At 38.4% G+C, this 22,482-nt stretch overlaps 1 protein-coding gene and 1 pseudogene across 1 annotated transcript; one reads left to right on the top strand and one right to left on the bottom strand.

Annotated features, from left to right (window-relative positions):
- Positions 1–438: 438 nt before the first annotated feature.
- On the top strand, positions 439–1,758 carry LOC121987201 (annotated as a pseudogene).
- An 800-nt stretch (positions 1,759–2,558) lies between these two features.
- Positions 2,559–21,033, bottom strand: LOC121983921 (dolichyl-diphosphooligosaccharide--protein glycosyltransferase subunit 2-like). The gene is made up of 20 exons (XM_042536619.1): positions 20,895–21,033; positions 20,681–20,831; positions 19,053–19,245; positions 18,868–18,957; positions 18,622–18,678; positions 18,469–18,538; positions 18,269–18,333; positions 11,227–11,281; positions 9,158–9,285; positions 8,950–9,065; positions 6,095–6,164; positions 5,480–5,584; positions 5,265–5,354; positions 5,034–5,182; positions 4,589–4,700; positions 4,281–4,364; positions 3,879–3,959; positions 3,581–3,805; positions 3,079–3,201; positions 2,559–2,995 (listed from the first exon to the last, which is right to left on the bottom strand). The coding sequence occupies exons 2-20, from the start codon at positions 20,827–20,829 to the stop codon at positions 2,876–2,878; spliced, it is 2,082 nt and encodes a 693-aa protein (XP_042392553.1). The 5' UTR covers positions 20,830–20,831; positions 20,895–21,033; the 3' UTR covers positions 2,559–2,875.
- Positions 21,034–22,482: the final 1,449 nt, after the last annotated feature.

Consider the following 22,482-nt stretch of genomic DNA (forward strand, 5'->3'; position numbering starts at 1 on the left):
GAAAGTTGATATGGATTCAAAATTAATGTAATATAATCATACAACTGAATTGGATCATAAAAATATAATCATTAGAGATATTTTAATAAATTTTTATATTATTAATGTGATATATTGAGATTATAAAATAAAATTCATTTTAGAGCGCTAAAATATTGGGATTATAACTATGGGAGATGTCCTTATGCATTTTCATCTTGGGAGGTAGTGCGTGCATTAATTAGTTCGTGGAGCAGAAACATATGCCATTTAATTGGGTCATTAACGTAGACATGCAGTGTAAGTCGAAGCTTGCTGCCTTTACCTTCTACGCGTCCACCACACTGAGAGGTAGAGAGAGAGAGAGAGAGAGAGAGAGAGAGATGGACGCGGACATGCACCTTCATGTCCGATTAATTGAGAAGCAGAGACATAGAACAGAGCACGCAGTGTGCTCCTTCATGTATTCAGTGACAGAAGCAATCGCAACAAAAAAAGAAGAGATTGAATTGTGTTGCCATGTTTCATTTCCATATGTTCTTGCTTCACGCAATCTGCTAATAAATGTGGGTGTAGAGAGAAAGAGATAGAGAGAGAGAGAGACAGGGACTGAGAGAAAGAAGAAGCTTGGCTTTGGCTCGGCTGCTGCTTGGCGTGGCTTTGAAGACATAAATACAGAAGCAAACAAGCATCAAATTGTAACTCCAATGCGACCCACCTTCCACCGATAAGACAAAATCCTCCACCTCCCACATACGCCATTAATTCATTTCACTTCTTCATCATCGTCATCTTCCTTTCATCTACCACTACGAGGAGGCCGGTGACATGAGTTGTAGTGCCGGAGGCAGCGTCGGCGGCGGCGGCGGCGGAGGAGGAGGAGGACGAGCGTTGGGGGGCGGTGGGCCGTGCGGGGCCTGCAAGTTTCTGAGGAGGAAGTGCGTGAGCGGGTGCATCTTCGCGCCTTACTTCGACTCGGAGCAGGGAGCGGCGCACTTCGCGGCGGTGCACAAGGTGTTCGGCGCCAGCAACGTCTCCAAGCTGCTCCTCCACGTCCCCGTCCACAAGCGCCTCGACGCCGTCATCACCGTCTGCTTCGAGGCCCATGCCCGCCTCCGCGACCCTGTCTACGGCTGCGTCGCCCGCATCTTCGCCCTCCAGCAGCAGGTGATGATCCAGCTCAAATTCCATGCCGCGTCTTTAATTTAAAACAGAGAAATTCTCTTCGACTTTAAATTTGGCTAGCTCTTTGGATTATATTTATATAGGTGGGCAACCTACAAGCAGAGCTGGCTTACTTGCAAGCTCACTTGGCCGCAATGCCTTCGCCGTCGCCTTCGCCTTCCACTTCGTCCCCGCAGCTGGCGACGCCCCCGTCTGCCTTCTCTGTGCTGGACCTGCAATCATCGCCGGGGATGGCCGACCTCTCTGCTCTGTTTGACGCTCAACCGGCCCAGCCTCCACCAGCGACGGCATTACACGGCGGCAAGCAGGAACTTTTCTGAGAGCAGCGGCGGTGGAGGCAGCGACCTTCAGGCGTCGCCGGCTCGTTGATTAGCACCGGCCAGCCGTCGGCCGACGACGCCTTCGGTTTCAAGAGTAGAACTCGTAAGAGAGACAATGTTGAAAATCTTCTAGGCTTCTTTAAGTTATCCAAATTAAATGGAATTAACAGATTTGCAAAAAAAAGACAAAAAGAAGTATTTTTATATACTTGAAAATCGTTTTATGAAAATTTTAGGTTGTCAAATCGGAAAGCATAGTTAAGAAATGGGGAATAGTTATACCAAATTACATATACCATCACAGTAGAGTCACTAAATATACATCGGCCAAATTTATGGAAATAATTCATATATGTTATAGAAATGTTATCATTATAAATTATGAGATTTGAGGTCAAATCTCGATTAGTAGTCAGGTGTATACTATCCTCATGCGCTATTCAATTGTCCAAGACTAGTAGTCATCTATGATTTACCTCTTCCGTGTTGACTTGAGGATGGATTGATGGATGTATTGAGACGAGCGAATCACTTTTTATTACTATCAAAAAATTTGAAAAAAAAATAATAATAATAATAGAGAACAATGGATGCTGGTGAATCAATGGGATTCCAAGAGCTGAATGACGATTTGTCTCCCTTTAAACCTTCCTGTGCTACTTGGTGAAGATATCTCATTCTCATTTCGACTAATAATGAATGTTTATGTTTAATCTACATTAAAAAAAAATATTCAATGTTAGTGCTGGTTCGTCACTGGATTGAGAAATTACAATTTTGTTTCATGTTACTAGCTAGTATCATTAAATACATTATTGAGGTCAAACTGACACAAATATTCTTGTCTGATACTAATTAAACATTAAATCTATCAATAGATTCATCTGCCTTAATTTTATTTACCTATTTATACATCAATTCATTCTTGTTTAGTCCTCCAATTTGGCCTACTAATGTAACAATCTGCATCAATAATCCAAATGCAAGTTAGTGTGGAATCTTAATGGCATATACATAATTGTCTCACTTAGTGATTAGCATTCATAGTTTTTTTAATGCCGTGCACAAAACGACTATAAGATCCAACTACGCATTTCAGCAAACTAATTTGAGGATGATAATACAATATTCGAAATACATAAATACAATCAGTGACGAGGAAATTAAACTCAAGGAACACAGATCCGTATGCAATCATAATTCCATAATTAAACAAAATTTACTGCCACATCCTAAAAAAACAGTCAGCCTGCGGATTGCTTGGTAATCCAAAAGCTAAAATTGTCATATTTTCAGTTTACCAGAGCAATGGTGATGTCTAAATAATTTCAAGTGCATGATCATGTATGGCATCTTAACTAATGATGCAGCTCTCGGCACTCGCGTTACCATTAATTAGTCTTCACCTTCCCCGCTGATGTTGAAGCAAGGCAGGAGAGAGTCCTATGACCCACAAAGATGAGGAAAACTCCAATAAGGCCAAGGACCTTCAGAGTTGTGAAGAGATCCAACTGTTGCAGAAAGACAGCTAACAATTAGAGATCGACAAATGCATATCATAATAAAACTGAAACGGGGGAAAAAATTAGAGCACCTTCAACCAGAAAAGGACGTAGAGCAGTAGAATAGCAGCAATGCCAGCATGAAAGAGTAGGGAGAACAAGGCATGGACAGATGAGGAAGGGAAGCTCTTCAAATTTACTCCCAAAGTTAGCAACTGCACAGATACCAAAATAGACATTGATAACTGATAATCATAGGATTGATAAATAACAAGTGAATAACAGCAACAGCAAAAACATCCAATTCAGATGTGTCTACAAGCAAAGCAATGTGTAAAGAGAAACAAAACAATGACTTATGAAGGTTGCTTTAGTTTGAGCATCAAAATGAAATCCATCAACTAGCACTCTAGCCTGAACAAACAAAAATCTTATAGCCATAACATTACAGCTTCCATATTTGAAGGAAAATTGAATCATCTTTTCAGAAATGAAAGTGGTTGATAAACCAAAATGTCTACTTAGCATCTTTTGCCAAGGAAATGCTGAAAGTAGTATTTGTGAAATAATATTGTCAAATAAGACACAGCTCACCCCTATCACAAACCCTCCAAGTGGTACAAGGGTAAAAGCCAGAAATGCAAGAGAAAGCTCCTTTGGTGGTCTTGTTTCCGGGGCCCGGAATATGTGTGATATCTCCTGCTTTGGCCCAAATCTTGCATATGGGTCGACAGAGAGTGATGGAGGACGTGATGCCCTCTCAGGTGGTTCTGGCAAGTCTAAATCAATGTATCCGAGAACATAGAGGAATGAATTCTCCTGCATAACAACAAAAAAGATTTACACAACCTAAATCAATAAAGAATCACTCAGAGTATTAGGAATATTGTACCATAGCTGCATCTCCAACGGCAAGTTCAATGTCATATCTACCTGAGAGGTAATAAAATTTTTCGACGAGTGCAAGAAAATCCTGCAAGAATTGTGGTTATAAGAAGCTTTCCAATAACGATGTACCATCTAATTGCTTCCAGTTTCATTGTTCTATTAAGACAATGATTTCAAACAGCATATAAAGATCAAATACTTTGTTTTATTCAGCCAACAATAAACAAACGTGCAATTTATCATCCAAAGCTCACACCCTTTAATCAGTATACACTTAAATCAACAACCAATTAATTCAGAAAGATACACAATGTAAACTATCAGCAACTTGAAAAAAATGGCATGCCATATTAAAGAAATTAAGAGTCAATAGTGTTCAAGCTGTATCAAGAAGAAACAAACTGACTAGTATTATCTTATACTGTCGGGAAGAATTCTCCAATGCAAAGATATGCTCTACTTTGCTTTCATGCCTCAGCTTTAAAAACGCCTGTTACCAAATATTTCCAATCAGACTAAAACACAATAAATAAAGCTCTTATTATATATAAAAATTGTATATTTCAATTTTGCATTTGGATATCATCTAAAGGAGAGTCATAAACCAACTTAGAATTTAAAAGAGTTATGAGTAGTTTAGCCACATATTATTATTATTATTATTACAACAAAATTATTCTCTTATGAATACATAATATTTCCTTGTCAACTGACCTGATGTGGCTTAATGGTGTTTCCAAGAGGCGTGAAAAGTTGGAAACTTAGGCGCAACTTCTGAAGATGATTTGCCACTAGTGAAATTTTGTCATCCTTGAAGAAATCCAATCTGAAGGAAAGAAAGATAGAGTATGTGTTCTATTCAGTAGGAAAAAAAATGAATTGTCTATAGTGCATATCAAAATGCACATCCAGGAGTAAACTCAGAGAAAGTTCAAACATAGAATAGTACAAATGTTCTTGTTCGATTTGAACTCATCTTATAAAATTATTGTTAACATGGAAAATCAGCTAAATAAAATAAAGAAGAAAAGAAATAATAACCCAAAGTTGAAAATTGTTGTTAACAAATGAATTAATTACACGTTTGAACCACAGGTCAACACCAGAGTGCTAAAGACAAAAGCATATTTAAACATATTTTGTGATATGAAGGTGTTACTTTAACATGCTTGCAGAAGACTCGCTATCAGTATCATAAATTCCAATTTGAGACTTGTCTACTTTGACCAATCCTGTTAGAAAAATCAATGAGTGAGCATGCCCTCCAGTGGCATATGTATTCAAATTCTCTGGGTCATGAAGTGAAATCTGCAACCAGCACAATCAGAAAATCTAATTGGTACATGATAAAAAGAAACTTCATACCTAGCAAAAACTAATATGAGGTTACCTCAAATTCAAGTGTATACTTTCCGATGTCAATTTTCAGAGGTAGGATGTCCAAGTAATGAACGTTCTTTTCTGTGTCAAATTGTAATTCCTACAGTTTCCAGATAAAGATATTGTATGAATTTAGCTAAAATTTTCAGTTTAGCACACCATTATGAATGGATATATCAGGCCTTGTTAAATAATTTTAAAAAAAAACAAAGAAAAATATGTAACCTGGTTTTCAAGTATAGGGTTGTTCTTCACATCAGAACTGGAAGCTCGTACAAGATTCACTGTCAGTGGAGGTGCAGCTGAACCAAAAACTGTAGTCACCTCAACCTGAGATAAGCACAAACGATATAGGGCTTAGCTTAAGAGTATGGACAAGAGCATAAGTTTATGTTTGGGTAATTTAAATGCATTAGGCATTCTGATCATGAATAATAAATCATAAAACCCGAGATTGCTACAATACAATCTAGCACATGTGCAACACTATTTGGATTGCCAAAGACAAAATGAATGACTAATAGCCATGATACCTTCAAAAAATATTAGTGAAACTTACAACATACTTTTTGAGATACCATGAAGCTTATGAAGCAACATATATGACAAAACTAAACGCAAAGCAAAAATAGACAGTTTAGACAAGTATGACTTACCATTCCTTGAAATTAAAAACAAACATTATAGAAGGCCAGACAGAGAGGGGATCTAACTCAACTTAAGACAATTATAGGGAGGTTCAGAAAAAGGGAATAATGATAACATCTTTAAATACCACATCACAGAAATAAAGAAAATAAATAAATTGTAAAAATAATTTCGAGCAACAGAATCAATCACCTTAAGCTGATCTTTTGAAGTCAAAGACAATACTGTGGATGGAAGTGAAAGAATAAGAGGAATAGAGATCCTGTAGCACCAAAATAGTGTCCAATTAATCACTAAAGACACAAAGAACTACTTCCTTGTATACACAGAATATAAAAAATGTAATCTACCTGAATATGCATCGTTACAACAGATGAAAGACAAAAAAAAATATTTACTTTTGTCTGCTAAAATTTTTATTTCAGGACAGAATAAACAAATAAACTAAACTTATAACTCAGCAACAAAGGAACACAATCCCATCAAGATCAAGTGAAAATATCCAAAGCAGCACCAAACAATTAATGCCCACAGCGTTGATATTGGTGTGATGAGTAATAAAACGTCGAACATCTTCTTGAACAACAAATCCTTATGTACCAAGAATCTTCGTGTTCTAGACCTTTATGAAACTATTAATTTACAATATATTAAAGTTTTTAAGACATGATTGAGTTCATATCCATGTTACAAATATAAAATGGTGTAAAATCAGGTGCTGGCAGCAGTTATGCATCTCTAATAGGATGCCAAAGACTCCATGTTTTATAGAAGAAAAACATTTTTCTAGCGCCAAATGAACATGCATCTATTGATGACATTAACAGATTAGTTTTAGGAAGCTGGTTGTTCACCTTCCATCATAAGACTCAAGTTAAATTATACTAAGTTTGCTAGAAGCAATAAAACTAAATTGAAGAATACAGCAACAACCAAGTCTTCTCTTACTAAGTGGGGTCGGCTATATGAATCCATCTACGTCATTGAGCTTGATGTGGCGATGAGGGAAGCCCACCTAGCACGGGGTCAACTGCCAAGTGGAGGTCAAAGTCAAGGTGGTCAACGCCCAGGTGGCAAAAGGCCTAACGGAAGACAATTGCAATAGCCGGTCGGGTCAGACCGACGGGAGACATGTTCGAGCAGACCACCCATCTAGCTAGGGATGATATGCAGCAGGGCGCCAAAGGAGACCAGATAGCTTGTCCGAACGGAGGAGGGCATGTTATTACACAGTCACCGCACGGAAGTGCAACTGAGTCGACAGAGCGGAAGGGTCCCGCCCAAGCAACGGGGTCTGGTTGGAGCGGAGCCCCGGTCGAGCGACTATCCCATATAACATAGCAACTAACCGCCATTTTGTAAAACTATCCTTTAAGTTTTAGAGTTACTTTACCCCGGCCGAGCGGCTATCCCATATAACATAGCAACTAACCATCATTTTGTAAAACTATCCTTTAAGTTTTAGAGTTACTTTACGATCACATAAAAAACCCCACTCTCTCCTCCATTTCAACCATTCTACTTGTCTCTCTCAATCCCTCCATCCTTTTACAAAAATGAACCTAAATGCTTAAAGCTCTCATTTTCAAACAACTCGTCATCGCCTATCTAAACAATTATCTCATTACGTGTAATATTACTAAACTTAAATTCCATATATTTATCTTTATTCTACTAAGCCTAAAATCTTTCGCTTCCAGAATTTTCCATCAAGATTTGAGTTTAGCATTTACTCCTTCAAGTATAAATAAAATAAAATCAATATTTAGACAACGATTTGATTTATTTTAGGATCAATTTATTTTAACAATATATATTTTTATTTGCATCATTTTCCTCCACCTAGATAAACTCGAGCATTGACAAATTGCTGCCGCCATCATTAGGCATGCCTCCAAAGAACAAGGATTGGAAGTTATAGGAATCATAAATGTTTTTTACATTGATTGCGCCCTAGAAGTCTAATGCTAGTAATGATGAATATAACTGTTGAAATTTAGATTGAACAAGTACCCGTTATGGCAAAATCAATACAACAAAAATGATCGAGTAAGTTAACAAATCCTCTATGCTAAAAATTGGACAATGCTCATGTCCATCGGCCAGTTAAATATATAAGCATTTAAATTAATATCTTGTAGTTCGGTTTAGTGGAGGCGACAAGAAGATTCTTCAGGGAATATTGAAGGAGATGTACATAAAAAAAGTAATTCCCTCTGTTGTACTCTTTTAGCCGCTATGGCAAAGCAGCATGCACTTTTATAATAACCATTATTCAATGCAATATTCCTCCTAATATTGTCATGTGTCTCCAGTATACACTTAGAAAACTCACAATTTGGTAGAAAAAAGTAAGCAAAGAAACCAATTCAAGAGGATAACAAGCTTGAGATCACTAAGTGCCCATAAATAAATGCATATCAAGATTCGTATTAATAAAATCATTATAAGAAAATTTCTCAATCATTAGAAAGATTCCTGAGTTCCTGATTCTTCATCTTATCATTTAGTATAATTTGTTCTTCTGGATTCATTAGGCAATGTGAAGGATTCAACAATTACTTCATTTTCCTTTCAAAAAAAAAATGAAATGAAAAAAAAAAAAATAACCATCATGTTTCGATCCCTCATATAATAAAATTTATTTTTACAGAGGGATACTGGATCTTTCCCAAAAACAAGAAAAATATTATTATCAAATATATTGAGCAACGAACTAACACGCCTTAATAATCACCTAATGGCATAATTCAAACAACAATCTATAATTATTAACTCTTAACATTTTCAATTCTTAATGGTATAAAAGTAGATGAATCTTTCCTTTCAGATATCAGAACATTTTCTATCAAGCATAGTACCATCAGAAACATAGTCATAAAAATAACATTGGCATTATAAAAAGGGAACAATATTGGATTGCTCGGGTACAACAGAACATTAGCCTATAAAATAGGAAATCTGTAATAGTTTAAGTTATCAATTTATATTCAAAGTTACTACAACAGTTATATAAGGACAGGCCTTTAATTAGTCTATTATAATACCTGTTGTTTTCAATGTGTGATAGTGAATCTATCTGATTGAATAAGTCTTTGGTGCTACCGGGAACTCCAACACTAAGAAGAAACTTCGCTATACCCACCAGTTTGTCACCAGGAATCTGCATGGAAATTCAGCTTTGAAGATAATACACAGATGTCTATATCACTCAGCTAATGAGGAACTATAGCTTCTGGAGTTTATTAACCATACATTTAGCTTCTCAGAAACAATTGCTGCAAAAGCACTAGCACCACGCACAACTGAGGCTGTTGTTGCAAGAGGACCCTTGTATTCACTACCATCGATGTGCTTTTCTTCAAAATATAAAGTTCCATCATCTGTATCATGTCCAGTTCATATCTCATAGACAGCACACCAAATAATACACACGTAGTAAAATACATTATACATGATGGACAAGTAGTGGACAGAATTTCAGAACAGATCAATCAGTTAACATTTGTTCAGCATTAACAAAAATCATACAAGAGGCTTTCTCAACATTAACAAAAATAATAAAAGGCTACATGAATAATCCCAAATATACCACTGAAAAAATGTCTTGTTAAAAAAATTGTTGTAGAGAATCAAATGCAACAACTGAAACATTGATCAAGAGGTAAGATTGGAAGGTTTTTCTAGGGCTTTGCTTGGATTTTTCCAACATGAGGGACCTTCTTAATTTGTTATCACATTAGTCCAATACAATAACTAGCACATAGATTTTTCTCGAGAAAAATAATACAACCAAAAGATGATAGAAACATATATTAATCGAACGAAATTAATGGACCAAACAATGCTAATCTTGCATGATGATGCATTGATGACCATCTAGCATTATTGGCTCATACAGCAATTCAGCATGGAAACAGTCCTGTTAAGTTCCCCCTATTACAAACACAGAAAAGACATGAGGCAGAACAGCAGGCATGTAAAATTCATAATTTATAGAGCTTTCAGTGCTCACCTTGCCCATAAGATGTATATAAAAAGAATGTAGTGAGATTCCTTGGATGCAATCTAGGGATCAAAATGTCGATTTAGATATTATACCTCCTATTTGGAAATCCCTTATTTAAAGCACAATTGAGTTGGCTGAAAATAAGCGGAATCCATTCTTTAATTAGAAATTTTTGATTGGCCAGAAGACACTCAGTTCTATGAAGTCTAAAGATCGATGAAGGTTAGAAACTTTGTTCATGATAGCAAAGACCTCGGCTTTATTTCTGATTTTTCTACTCCATATTATCGCATCAAAATCATTGGTCACAAACAACATATTCATAAAGGAAATCCTTATCAAACTTTGATGCTCTATTCAACCCACATTGTAGTCTTAAAATTGGATCTAATTTGTGAGCAAAAAAAAAATCCCCTAAAATTTTCATACATTATAGTTCATCATTTGACTTACTAATACATGAGTTCGTGCTACCCATGCCAACATAGGTTTGTTGATATCGACTATGGTAGGGCTTGTTTTACTTGATATCGTCCATATTTAGCCAAGGTAGGACAATTCTTTCCCTATGACTCAGGCTTAAATTTTCATTTGCCAATCACAGGAAGAAGATTAAATGCTATCAAAAGAGGAGAGGGAAATAGGAAAGTACCAATCAGAGAACTAACAACAATAAGGAGAATTGGCATCAAAGTTGAAGAACCGAGATGTATACATATATTGCACTTACGTCTTTCCTAGTTCTAGTCATGCAATACAAATCCAGGTTACAATGTGGTTAATTGAGATATATTATAAACATGTAAATAAAAACTAATTTCAATATTATATGTCATTGATCAATTTTGATGGATAAATGTTATCAATTTAGCTCAGAAGCATCAAAACTTCAAGAATTCACCTTTAATTTCCCAGAGTAATATTGGTCAACAAGAGGTGAGATTCTTTAGCAATCAAATCATTAAAAGCACCGAGGCAAAAAAGCAAAATGCAAACAAAAATAAGTGACTGTGTTGCACTACGCAGAAGAATTAACTTAGAAGGTGCCTGGGAATTCACATAGTTCCCCTTGATAGGTAGCATAGTTTATAACGCATCGAACCCACTCTCTAGAACAATTTGTTGAATGTTTCTTTGACATTATATTACAACAAGAATACCAAGGTTCATATATGATCCAAAAAGAAACTTAGCAAAGAACATTTATAATTTGAAGATAACTGGATATTGCAGGTATATAGGAAAAACAAACTGGGAAGTAATTATATAGGAGAAATTTGATAAAAAAATAAATAGAAACAACTAGTATATATACCATAGCTCTTGATGCTATCAAATAGCTTGACAATATCATGTTTAATAGTTCCAATCTGCCAAAAACAGTCAAAAAAATTCAGATAATGCTTGGATAAAGTATCAAATAATTTTGTTAATTAACATCAGTAGAGAAAAATAGGAAATATAAGGTTCAAGAAAATAATAAAAGGGGTCTGGAACTTCAAATTTCTTCTGTGAAGATGCATCAAATTCCAAATTTACTGCTGACTCTGAATTGTGTAATAATTGGAACAAATCCAAACAAAAAATAGAATGTCGGTGGAGCAGGCATGGACTAGGTTTGGTATGCTGTTGTAGAACTTAGTATCAGTAGTAATGAGTGGAAGAGGCTACTATTTTCGCTGAAGGGTCATGTTACTTCAAATAAAAATTGCTCATAAAAGGGTTGGGGTGATGGTATAAATTTCTTAGAGAAGTATTTGGTTTTTTCCTTCTACCTTCACTCAAGTCTTCACATCTGCATCTTTCTACTATTGCCTCCCAAAAGGAGAAACAAAAAGTAAAGAAACATAAATCATAGAATTGTATAGTGTATACCTGCTGATCGAATTTAATAATATTAAGAGATTGAAGCAAACTTGATGAATCCATATCAAACATGTTATCAATTTTCAAACAGTTACCATTCCATATCCACCATTAATGGACCTTTAGTTCACTCTAGAACACAGAAAGCCAACATTAACGATACTGTAAAAGATATTCTAAATAAGGCTTTCACCTACCACATTCAACATTCCCTTCAGCCAAGTTCATAAAGGAGAAGGCTGCACTACTTAAACTGATATCATGCTTCTCATTTCCTCAATGACCTCAATATATTTAATTCCTGTTGAAAATATCATGTGACTCTGCACATCATGGATTTACAGTGCATTGTGACCCTTATCCCAGTCATAGAATTTCAAAATGGCACATTAAAAGAATGGATTAACAGGTTAGATTTATATCTTGTTATCACAAGCTTCATTTCATTCACCACTATCATTTCATTTTCTTATCAAAATGGTAGGAGTTCTAAGAAAAGGTTGAGAGACGGATGGGTTCAATCTGTTTGATCCGCGTTCAGGTATCAGAGGGAGGCGGCCACTAGTTGGGGGCAGTTCAAATGCATTCGACTGGATTGGATGAGTTTCCTCGGAAGAAGTGGGTCATTGACATTGCCTAGATTTCCAATTTGACCCCCATAAACAATCTTAGCAGCATAACCAGATAAGTTTCATCAGCTTCATAATCAAGAGATACGGGAATATCTGGCATACAAGAACTCAATTAACTAAAAACTATTGGTAGATGTTAGAATAAGTAAAAGGGTATTTGTATCTTTTGATGTCTATCTTCTTTTCTATATAAAGGCCTAACTCGTGGGGTTTCTATGACACGAAATTTTAGGTTTTGCTTTTAATTTGACATGGTATCAGAGCCAAAACCCTAATTTCTTTTTCTCTTCCTGCGCCGAATTCGTGTTACCTCGCGCCGAATTCCTGTTCCCTCGAGACTCCGACTGGATCCCAATCGAAGCTGCTTGCCGCCACGTTCCATCATCGCCCTCCCTTTTTTCCACGGTTTCCAGGTCAGTGCCCGCTCCTCGATCGCGTTTCGTCGGCCCTCCTCCTTCCTCGCGCCGCTTGGTTCGCGACATTTCTTCTCTCGCGGCTAGGGTTTGCGTGACAGCAGTTCCTTCCGCGACGGGCCGTCTCTTTCTGCCGCGCAAATTCTCCAGCAGCGACAGCCCTCCAGCGACAGTGCCGAGCTTCGCCTGCTGTTTCGTGGACGCCGAGCTCCGCCTCGTCTCCACCATATCTTCGTTGCTTCTTCCTTGATCTCTTCGCCCTCCTCTTTGAGGCTCGCGACCAAGGATTGAGCACGAACCCGAATCCTTCTCCCGTCTCTGCGTTCGATTGCGCTGCGCTTCGACCTGATCCCTCGCGGGAGAGGAGCCTCTGCCGTTTTCTGTTGCACAGAACCTTCTGACCAGAGGACCACAGAACCTTGGTCCTGCTCCGTCAGCCCATCCTTCTGCTCTGTCTCTGCTCTGTCATCAGCAGCCAAGAATCTTCGCCTCTGCTTCTGCTCTGTCTCTGCTCCGTCATCAACAGCCCATCAGCAAGCTTCGAAGAGTTCCTGCTGGAGTAGGGCATCTCCGTACTTCTACATCTCATCCGACCCTGCTGTGAGTTTTCCAGTGGCTATTCTCGTTCCCGGATTCATCCGATTGGGCAGAAGAAGCAAGCGCAGTCCGGTTCACAGTTCTATTCATGGCTACATCTGGCGCCCCAAAGCCAGATACCTCAATCTTTACCAACCATATTACTGCACCCCTTTCTTCCGAGCAGTTGGATGGTAAAAATTATATCTCCTGGGCATCTCACATTGAACTTTGGCTTGTTGGGCAGGGGTATGAGACACATCTCACTCAAACTGAAGAAGATGTTCAAGACGCCGATCGTCCTCTGTGGAAGAAGGTTGACGCTCAGTTGTGTTGTATTATCCGAGCCACCATCCATTCATCTCTTAGGAATGTCTTCCGTACTCATAAAACCTGCAAAGCTGTTTGGACACAAGCTCAACAACTCTTTACAAACACCTCTCGGCGACTCTATCAAGTTTGTGAAGATCTCATGACTATCCTCAGCGCCAATCAGATTAAGGATTCAATGTCAAATTATCTGGGTTCAGTTTCTAGCCTTCTTTGTGACTTCAATAAACTGCTCCCACCTGCGGCCGATCCTGTTGAAGAGTTTGAAAATCGAAAGAAATTTTTTATGTCTTTGGCTTTATATGGTCTGCCCACAGATTATTCTCATGTCCGTGACCAGATCCTGGGCAGCCCCACAGAAGCTACCATGGAAAATACCTGGGTGACTCTTCTCCGTGTCCCGGCCAAAGTCTTGATGATGTCTTCTTCTGTTCCTGTCGATTCGTCAGCTTTGGTCTCTCGACACAAAGGACCTCCACCTCGCAAGGGTGACAAAGGACGCCCTTGGTGTGATCATTGCCACCGACCGGGACACACGATTGATAAATGCTGGAGTCTACATGGTCATCCTCCTCGTGCTGCTCAGATTGTTCAGAGTTCTGTTCTCCTTCAGCTTCCACTTCACAGTTAACACCTGATTCGACTTCAACACCTTCCTATACTGACTTTCTGAAATGGTTTGAGGATCGACAGGCTTCGGGCTCCACTGCTACCATTGCAGACGCTGGTACTTCCTTTGCTGGCATATCTCGTTCTTCGAGTCCTTGGGTTCTTGATTCTGGGGCCACCGATCATATCACTGGTAATAAATCCCTTTTTTCCTCTCTCACTACTTCTGGTAATTTACCAATGGTCACCATGGCCAATGATTCCCAAACTCAATCCCAGGGTATTGATATTGTTCATCCTTCTTCATCTCTTTCAGTTCATAATGTTCTTTATGTTCCCGGTGCTCCTTTTAATTTACTGTCGATAAGTCAACTTACTCGATCTCTTGATTGTGTCATTTCTTTTACAAACACGTCTGTTTCTTTACAGGACCGGAGTACGGGGAGGATGATTGGCTTCGGATGTGAATCTCATGGCCTATATCGACTTCACCAACCCTCTTTTGTTGGTTCGGCGTCGGCATCTCCACTTCTTGTTCATGCTCAATTGGGATATCCAGGTCTTAATAAGTTGAAACAGTTACATCCTAGTCTTTCTTACTTAGAGTCTTTATCTTGTGCGTCGTGTCAATTAGGTAAGCATGTTCGTAGTTCTTTTTCTCCTCGTATTGAGAGTTGGGCCATGTCTCCTTTTTCTTTGGTTCATTCTGATGTTTGGGGTCCGAGTCGTGTTTCTTCTACAATGTGGTCAAGGTATTTTGTTACTTTTATAGATGATTTTTCCCGTTGTACATGGTTATATCTAATGAAGGATCATTCCGAATTGTTTTCTATTTTTGAATCCTTTTTCCTTGAAATAAAAACTCAATTTGGTACTTCCCTTCGAACTTTGCAAAGTGATAACGCACGCGAGTATTTGTCTACTCAGTTTCGTACCTTCTTGACATCTCATGGTGTACTGCATCACACGTCTTGCCCTCATACCCCTCAACAGAATGGGGTTGCAGAACGCAAGAATCGTCATCTCCTTGAAACCACTCGGACTCTTCTTCTCCATTCTCATGTCCCTCATCAGTTTTGGGGAGAGTCGGGCCATGTCTCCTTTTTCTTTGGTTCATTCTGATGTTTGGGGTCCGAGTTGTGTTTCTTCTACAATGGGGTCAAGGTATTTTGTTACTTTTATAGATGATTTTTCCCGTTGTACATGGTTATATCTAATGAAGGATCGTTCCGAATTGTTTTCTATTTTTAAATCCTTTTTCCTTGAAATAAAAACTCAATTTGGTACTTCCCTTCGAACTTTGCAAAGTGATAACGCACGCGAGTATTTGTCTACTCAGTTTCGTACCTTCTTGACATTTCATGGTGTGCTGCATCGCACGTCTTGCCCTCATACCCCTCAACAGAATGGGGTTGCAGAACGCAAGAATCGTCATCTCCTTGAAACCACTCGGACTCTTCTTCTCCATTCTCATGTCCCTCATCAGTTTTGGGGTGATGCGGTACTTACTGCGTGTTATCTCATCAATCGCATGCCTTCATCCACTCTCCAGGGTAAAATACCTCATCAGGTGCTTTATCCACATCAGTCCCTTCATCCTCTACCACCTCGAGTCTTTGGTTCTATTTGTTTTGCTCATGCTCTTGATCCCCGCATTGACAAACTCTCTCCTCGGTCTCATAAGTGTGTCTTCCTTGGGTACCCACGGTCTTAGAAAGGGTACAAGTGTTATTCCCCTACTCTTCGTCGGTACTTCATCTCTGCTGACGTCACATTCTTTGAGTCGGTTTCTTTTTTTGGTCCTTCCGCTTCACAGGCCGAAGTTTCTCCCTCTCCACCTGCACCGATGACTATCTTTTATCCTCCGGAGGCGTCTCTATCACCTCCTGCCTCGTCTCCTCCTTTGCAGGTTTATCAGCGCCGTCCTCGTTCTGCTTTGCCGCCGACCAACACTGACACTGCTGTGGGCACATTTGTGGAGCCAAGTCCTTCGTTGTTTCCTCCGGTCCCATCTCCTGACTCTGATGTTCCTATTGCACTTCGAAAGGGTATGTGTTCCACTTGTAATCCTTCTCCTCACTATGTTTCTTTAAGCTATCATCGTCTTTCCCCATCCTATTATTATTGTCTGTCTTCCCTGTCGTCTGTTTCTGTTCCAAAGACTGCAGGTGATGTTTTTGCCCATCCAGGATGGAAACAGGCTATGCTTGATGAAATGAGTGCCCTACAGAGCAGTGGGACTTGGGACCTCGTTCCTCTACCTCCTGGGAAGTCAGTGGTTGGGTGTCGATGGGTGTTTACGGTGAAAGTTGGTGTAGACGGCACGGTTGATCGGCTTAAGGCTCGTCTTGTCGCTAAAGGCTATACTCAGGTATTTGGATTGGATTATGGCGACACCTTTTCTCTTGTTGCCAAGATGTCTTCTGTGCGTCTTTTTCTGTCTATTGCTGCAATTCGCCATTGGCCCCTTCATCAGTTGGACATCAAAAATGCATTCTTACATGGTGACCTACTCGAGGAAGTCTACATGGAGCAACCTCCGTGTTTTGTTGCTCAAGGGGAGTCCTCTGGTCTTGTATGCCGCTTGCGGAAGTCTTTATATGGTCTCAAGCAGTCACCTAGAGCATGGTTCAGTAGATTTAGTACCATAATTCAACAGTTTGGCATGACTCGAAGCGAGGCTGATCATTCTGTTTTTTATCGCCACTCAGCTACTGGTTGCGTCTATGTAGTGGTTTATGTTGATGATATTGTCATCACAGGTAATGATCATCTTGGAATTTCACAAGTAAAACAACATCTTTTCAAACATTTCCAGACAAAAGATCTTGGTAAACTCAGATATTTTCTAGGGATAGAAGTGGCACATTCTAAAGATGGGATCATTATATCCCAAAGGAAGTATGCAATGGATATTCTGGAAGAAACAGGAATGTTAAACTCAAAGACAGTCGACAATCCCATGGATCCTAATGTCAAGCTCCTACCAAATCAGGGGGAGCCTCTTTCAGATCCTGAACGGTACAGGCGATTGGTAGGGAAACTAAGCTACCTTACTGTCACTCGTCCGGATATCTCATTTGCAGTGAGTGTAGTAAGTCAGTTTCTTAGCTCCCCATGCAAAGAACATTGGGATGCAGTGACTCACATTGTTCGATATATCAGGGGTGGTGAAAGGGTCTTTTATATGAAGACAAAGGACATACTAACGTCGTAGGATATTCTGATGCAGATTGGGCAGGATCTCCCTCTGATAGAAGGTCCACTTCTGGATTTTGTATATTTATCGGAGGTAACCTTATTTCTTGGAAAAGCAAAAAACAAAATGTTGTGGCAAGATCCAGTGTAGAGACAGAATATCGAGCTATGGCTATTGCTAGTCAAGAACTTATATGGTTAAAACAGTTGCTTCAGGAACTAAGGTTTGGAGAGGTTATACAAATGTCACTCATATGTGACAACCAAGCCGCTATGCATATTGCCTCAAATCCAGTCTTCCATGAGAGAACAAAGCATATTGAAGTTGACTGTCACTTTGTTAGAGAGAAAGTCATATCTGGAGAAATATCTACTAGTTTTGTCAATTCAAATGATCAGCTAGCAGATATATTCACTAAATCACTTAGAGGTCCCCGGATTGACTACATATGTAACAAGCTTGGTATATATGATCTATATTCTCAAGCTTGAGGGGGAGTGTTAGAATAAGTAAAAGGGTATTTGTGTCTTTTGATGTCTATCTTCTTTTCTATATAAAGGCCTAACTCGTGGGGTTTCTATGACACGAAATTTTAGGTTTTGCTTTTAATTTAACAGTAGAAATAAATGAAAAATGAATTCTAGGTCCAGCAGAATTAGATATGCCAGGAAAATTAGAATTGTGATCACTATCGAAAATTTAGTTTATAAATCTTGTATATAATGGAATCACCTTAGATTGAACCAACTCTATATCAGCCAACGAAACAACTCCAGCAAGTGCCTCAAGTGCTATACCTACAACAATATCAGATGGAACAAGAATGAATAATTAACTCAATTTATACTTTAAATAACATAGAAGCCTTCAAAAACTATTGTCTGATTCAAGGTACGAAAAGATAAGACATCAACCAAAAGAAAAGAGAATACCAGCAGCACAAGTACTTGATTCAGCATTGTTGCTATCATACTGCCATCTTCCATCATTTTGGCTAAGTGCCTGCTAACATTAGTAGTCATTCCCAAAGATAACAGATAAAAATAGAAAATTATCAAAGTGTGTGTAAAAAGAAATTATATCACCTTGATTGAATAGAAAACCCCTTCAGCATCAGGTAGGACAACACTAACTCCTTGCGCCTGCATAAGAGTTTTGCCTTAGAACCAAAAATATCACAGGATCCAGATAGTAAAAAGGAAACAGACAAAGAACTAAATAATAGAATATCAAATTATAAATTAGTAGCACTATCACAAAACTGAAGTAAATGAAATATATAGATACCAAGGTAAAGAAGAGATGGTAATCTAATTGCCATAGGGTCATACCTTGACATGAAGCAAACCAAGGATGGAGTAATAGAAGTTCATCAATTTGTCTGTGCTTTTTATCAAATCTTGAAATTTTTCTGCAACATCCTAAAAGGGAAAGAAGCAAAAAAAAAAAATTAAGGGGGCCCTCATAAAGTTACTTTGCACTTTAAAAATCACAATGAACATAAGCAACTAGGTACCTTAAAAGTCTGAGAACCAATCTGGCATTCTAAGATACTGTTCACTCTTATTGCATCAAACAAGTCCTTAGGACTTGAAGCTGGTGATGTAAGGTTGTCTATAATAACTGGGCATGTAGCAGGGCCAATGTCAGAAAAATTTCCAACTCCAAGAATCTGAAACGTCCTTAATGCTTCATAAGTCTCCTCTAGGCTGCAAGTCAAAATGCATGTTAGATATATTCTATTGCTGACTAAGAGAATTAAGAAAAACAACATAAACTTTCGAGACATTCCATCAAACAGCCTTGTCTAAAACTAAAAAAAGATAATGATTTTGAAATTAACCAAAATGTTAATATAGGTTTAGAAAAGGAATGAAAGAATTTTAAAAAAAATAAAAAGGATATGCAAGAAACAACTCAAACCAAATGGACTAAGCAATGGGTTGAATTAGGGATGTTGACACCCAATCTTATGAGTCGGTCACTGGGTATGCATGCATATGGACGATAAGATAAAAATCATAAAGTGTAGAAAAGAGTATCTTTCTGAAAATTTAGCATAACAATGACATTTTGAGTCCAAAGGAAACCTACACTATTATTTTCAATTTTCAAACCTTTTTTTTTTCAGAGGACGAAGGAGAGCCTTGGCGCAACGGTAAAGTTGTTGCCATGTGACCAAAAGGTCACGGGTTCGAATCCTAAAAACAGCCTCTTGCAAAAAGCAGGGTAAGGCTGCATACAATAGATCCTTCCCCGGGACCCTGCATGCCGGGAGCTTCGTGCACCGAACTGCCTTTTTTTTTTTTTTTTTTTCCAGAGGACAAATGAATACTCCATCCTTGACTTGTAAGCAAGCCAGTGATAATGGCACAAGAGATTAGACAGTAATCAACAATGGCAATTATTAACTGGAATCAACCAAGGAACTACATTCCTAGCTATCAACTAAAACTGAAATGAAAATTTACCTGCATCTTAATCAGATATTTAATGATCTAGTTAATGCAATGAGAATTTTCTCCACAACGACAATGAGTTCTATATGTCGTAGACAATAAAGATATTAGCTCAGATCAAACATAATACATTCCTGACCTCATTTCAAATTCACTTAGGATCAAATCTCAACCCAAGACACTTAACTTAAGGATAGAAGATTATTAATGAACAAAAATAAAAGGGAAGTGAAGAGATTCAGTTACCAATTATTGCTTAGATTTCCTAACAACGTAGAGAAACATAAATTTATTTCAATCCTTTTGCCCAAAAGAGAAAAGCTTTGGAAGAAAGGAAGGTTTTTCTGCAATTGGTCCAACAAACATAGGGGAGGCAATCTCCCGCTGTCTTATTTTAGAATTCTATATATATCCTCATTTTCAGATACTCTCCTGCTCCTTTTTCTTCCCCACTTGAGTATCAGTTCAGTACAAATGACGGAAACAAAGGAAAATTCTAAGTTCTCAAGAGAAATAAACGCCAAGTCAAATCAAACAGTGTTCTCCGTGCCTCAGGAAACACAGCATTCCAAGCGTGAATTTATCTCAGATCGATGCACGATGCCCAACTCCGATCAAGAGGGAACGCCGATCAGAACTAAATATCTGGCGAGTTCTTAAAATGTGACGAGACCGACCAACTAACCTCTGAAACAATCCACCACTGGGGACGAACAAATCAAGAGCAGCAGATCTATGAGCATCGGAGATCGGCCGGATGCTGGCGGCCGCGCAGATGGACAGCAGCGCGCAGATTAGAGAACGAAGCCCCATGGATCCATGATTTGGCGCCATGCCTGGAAAATGAAAGGCGTCAGGAAATCAAGGAATGGGGAAGAAGAGGTAGCGCAGAGCGGCACCTGGGCTCTCGAGATCCTCTCCAATGCTTCTCGCCCAGTGGTTCGCAGCCGGATCCAACACGGCGCGTTGATGAGATTGAGAACCACAGGACAGCTCTAGGGTTTAAGTCTAGGCCCCGAGGTTGACTAAATCTAATAAATTGTCAACTCGATAATAGTAAAATTTAAATGTTATAATAATTTTTTTAAAAAAACTGATAAATTTCGACTCATACTAAATTTATCCACTTTATTTTTATCAAATTATTACTAATTTATAACGTTGTACCACGTGGCGGAGTGGGTCACTTCTCTTTCCCTCGTGGAGCCTGCTTGCCATACGGAGAATATGGAGTATTTCGGAGAGTTTTCTTATTTTAAAGTGATTATTTTGAAGTTAATGTAAAATTAAAATACCAGGGTTTAGAAATAGAAGCTAAAAATTAATATAGGATAAAATTTAAGTGTTTAATGAATAACTATTTTTAAATTTAATTTTTAGTTAAATGATAATAATATTTTTAAACTATATGATCCTGTCCGAAAGTCGAAGAGACGGAAAGTTGGGGATGTGGCGCTCCCGCTGACCTCTTGTGAACTCCGCTCGGACCTGCAACACAGACTACGTCAGTGCCGAACAAGGGAAAGGGTCCCGGCGTTAGACCTCTACGCTCAACGCAGTCACCGACAATGAAGAATAAGACGGAGCAACAAGAACACTGTAGCGTAAACCGTGAATATTGCATACCTCCGCCGATGGTTGGACTCCCCTCTATATAGAGTTCCGATAGCGCGCGTGCACGTTTCTCAAAGCTTTTCCTGAAAAAACTTGTCAGTAAAGTGTCTCTGACACAGTACCTTTGTTAGGATGTATACTAAAAGCCTAACTTTTTGTTTGAACATTTATTGAATAAACATTTATTTTGTAATAAGAATCACATTGGTCGAATGTTTGCATTTAGTTAAATACAGTTGTCCATTTAATTTATATAACATGGTGTGTGGTGTCACACAAAAGATCATGCTATCAGTTGCTTATAAATTATAAATAGTAGCTCACAACCAAGATGGATTGGGACAAACCATTAGAATGGTTGTAGTGTAATTTGGACTAGTTTATCTTGACTATAAAATTATACTAGTATACTATGTGTGTATTGAGCAGGATCATTTGATGTTGTTCCTTTTATACTGACTGCATAAAAGAACAGGACCTCTGTTATTTTGGAAATATGTGCTCTTAATCCCGATATAATAACAAACACATATACTTACTATTTATTTCTTTAATTTATCAATGGGTGAGATTTATTCAGTTGGATCAATAGGCCCGATAAGTTGAGAAATACTATTATTTATATGGTGTGTTGTTAATTATAAAAGGAAACTGTGTCCTAGTAATCTAGGTTGATGATGTCCCCTTGAGGAGTTCATAAGGATTGTCATGTAAACCCTACATGTGGACTTAGTCCGGCATGACAATGAAGTTGAGCGGTACTACTCTTGGAGCTAGATATTAATTAAGTGGGTTGTCAGTAACTCGTTAATTAATGGACATTCGATATCTTAAACACAAGGAGATTAATGCACTCATAAAAGAAGGAGCCCA

This window comes from Zingiber officinale, chromosome 5B, assembly GCF_018446385.1.
Source record: "Zingiber officinale cultivar Zhangliang chromosome 5B, Zo_v1.1, whole genome shotgun sequence".
NCBI classification, from domain to species: Eukaryota; Viridiplantae; Streptophyta; class Magnoliopsida; order Zingiberales; family Zingiberaceae; genus Zingiber; species Zingiber officinale.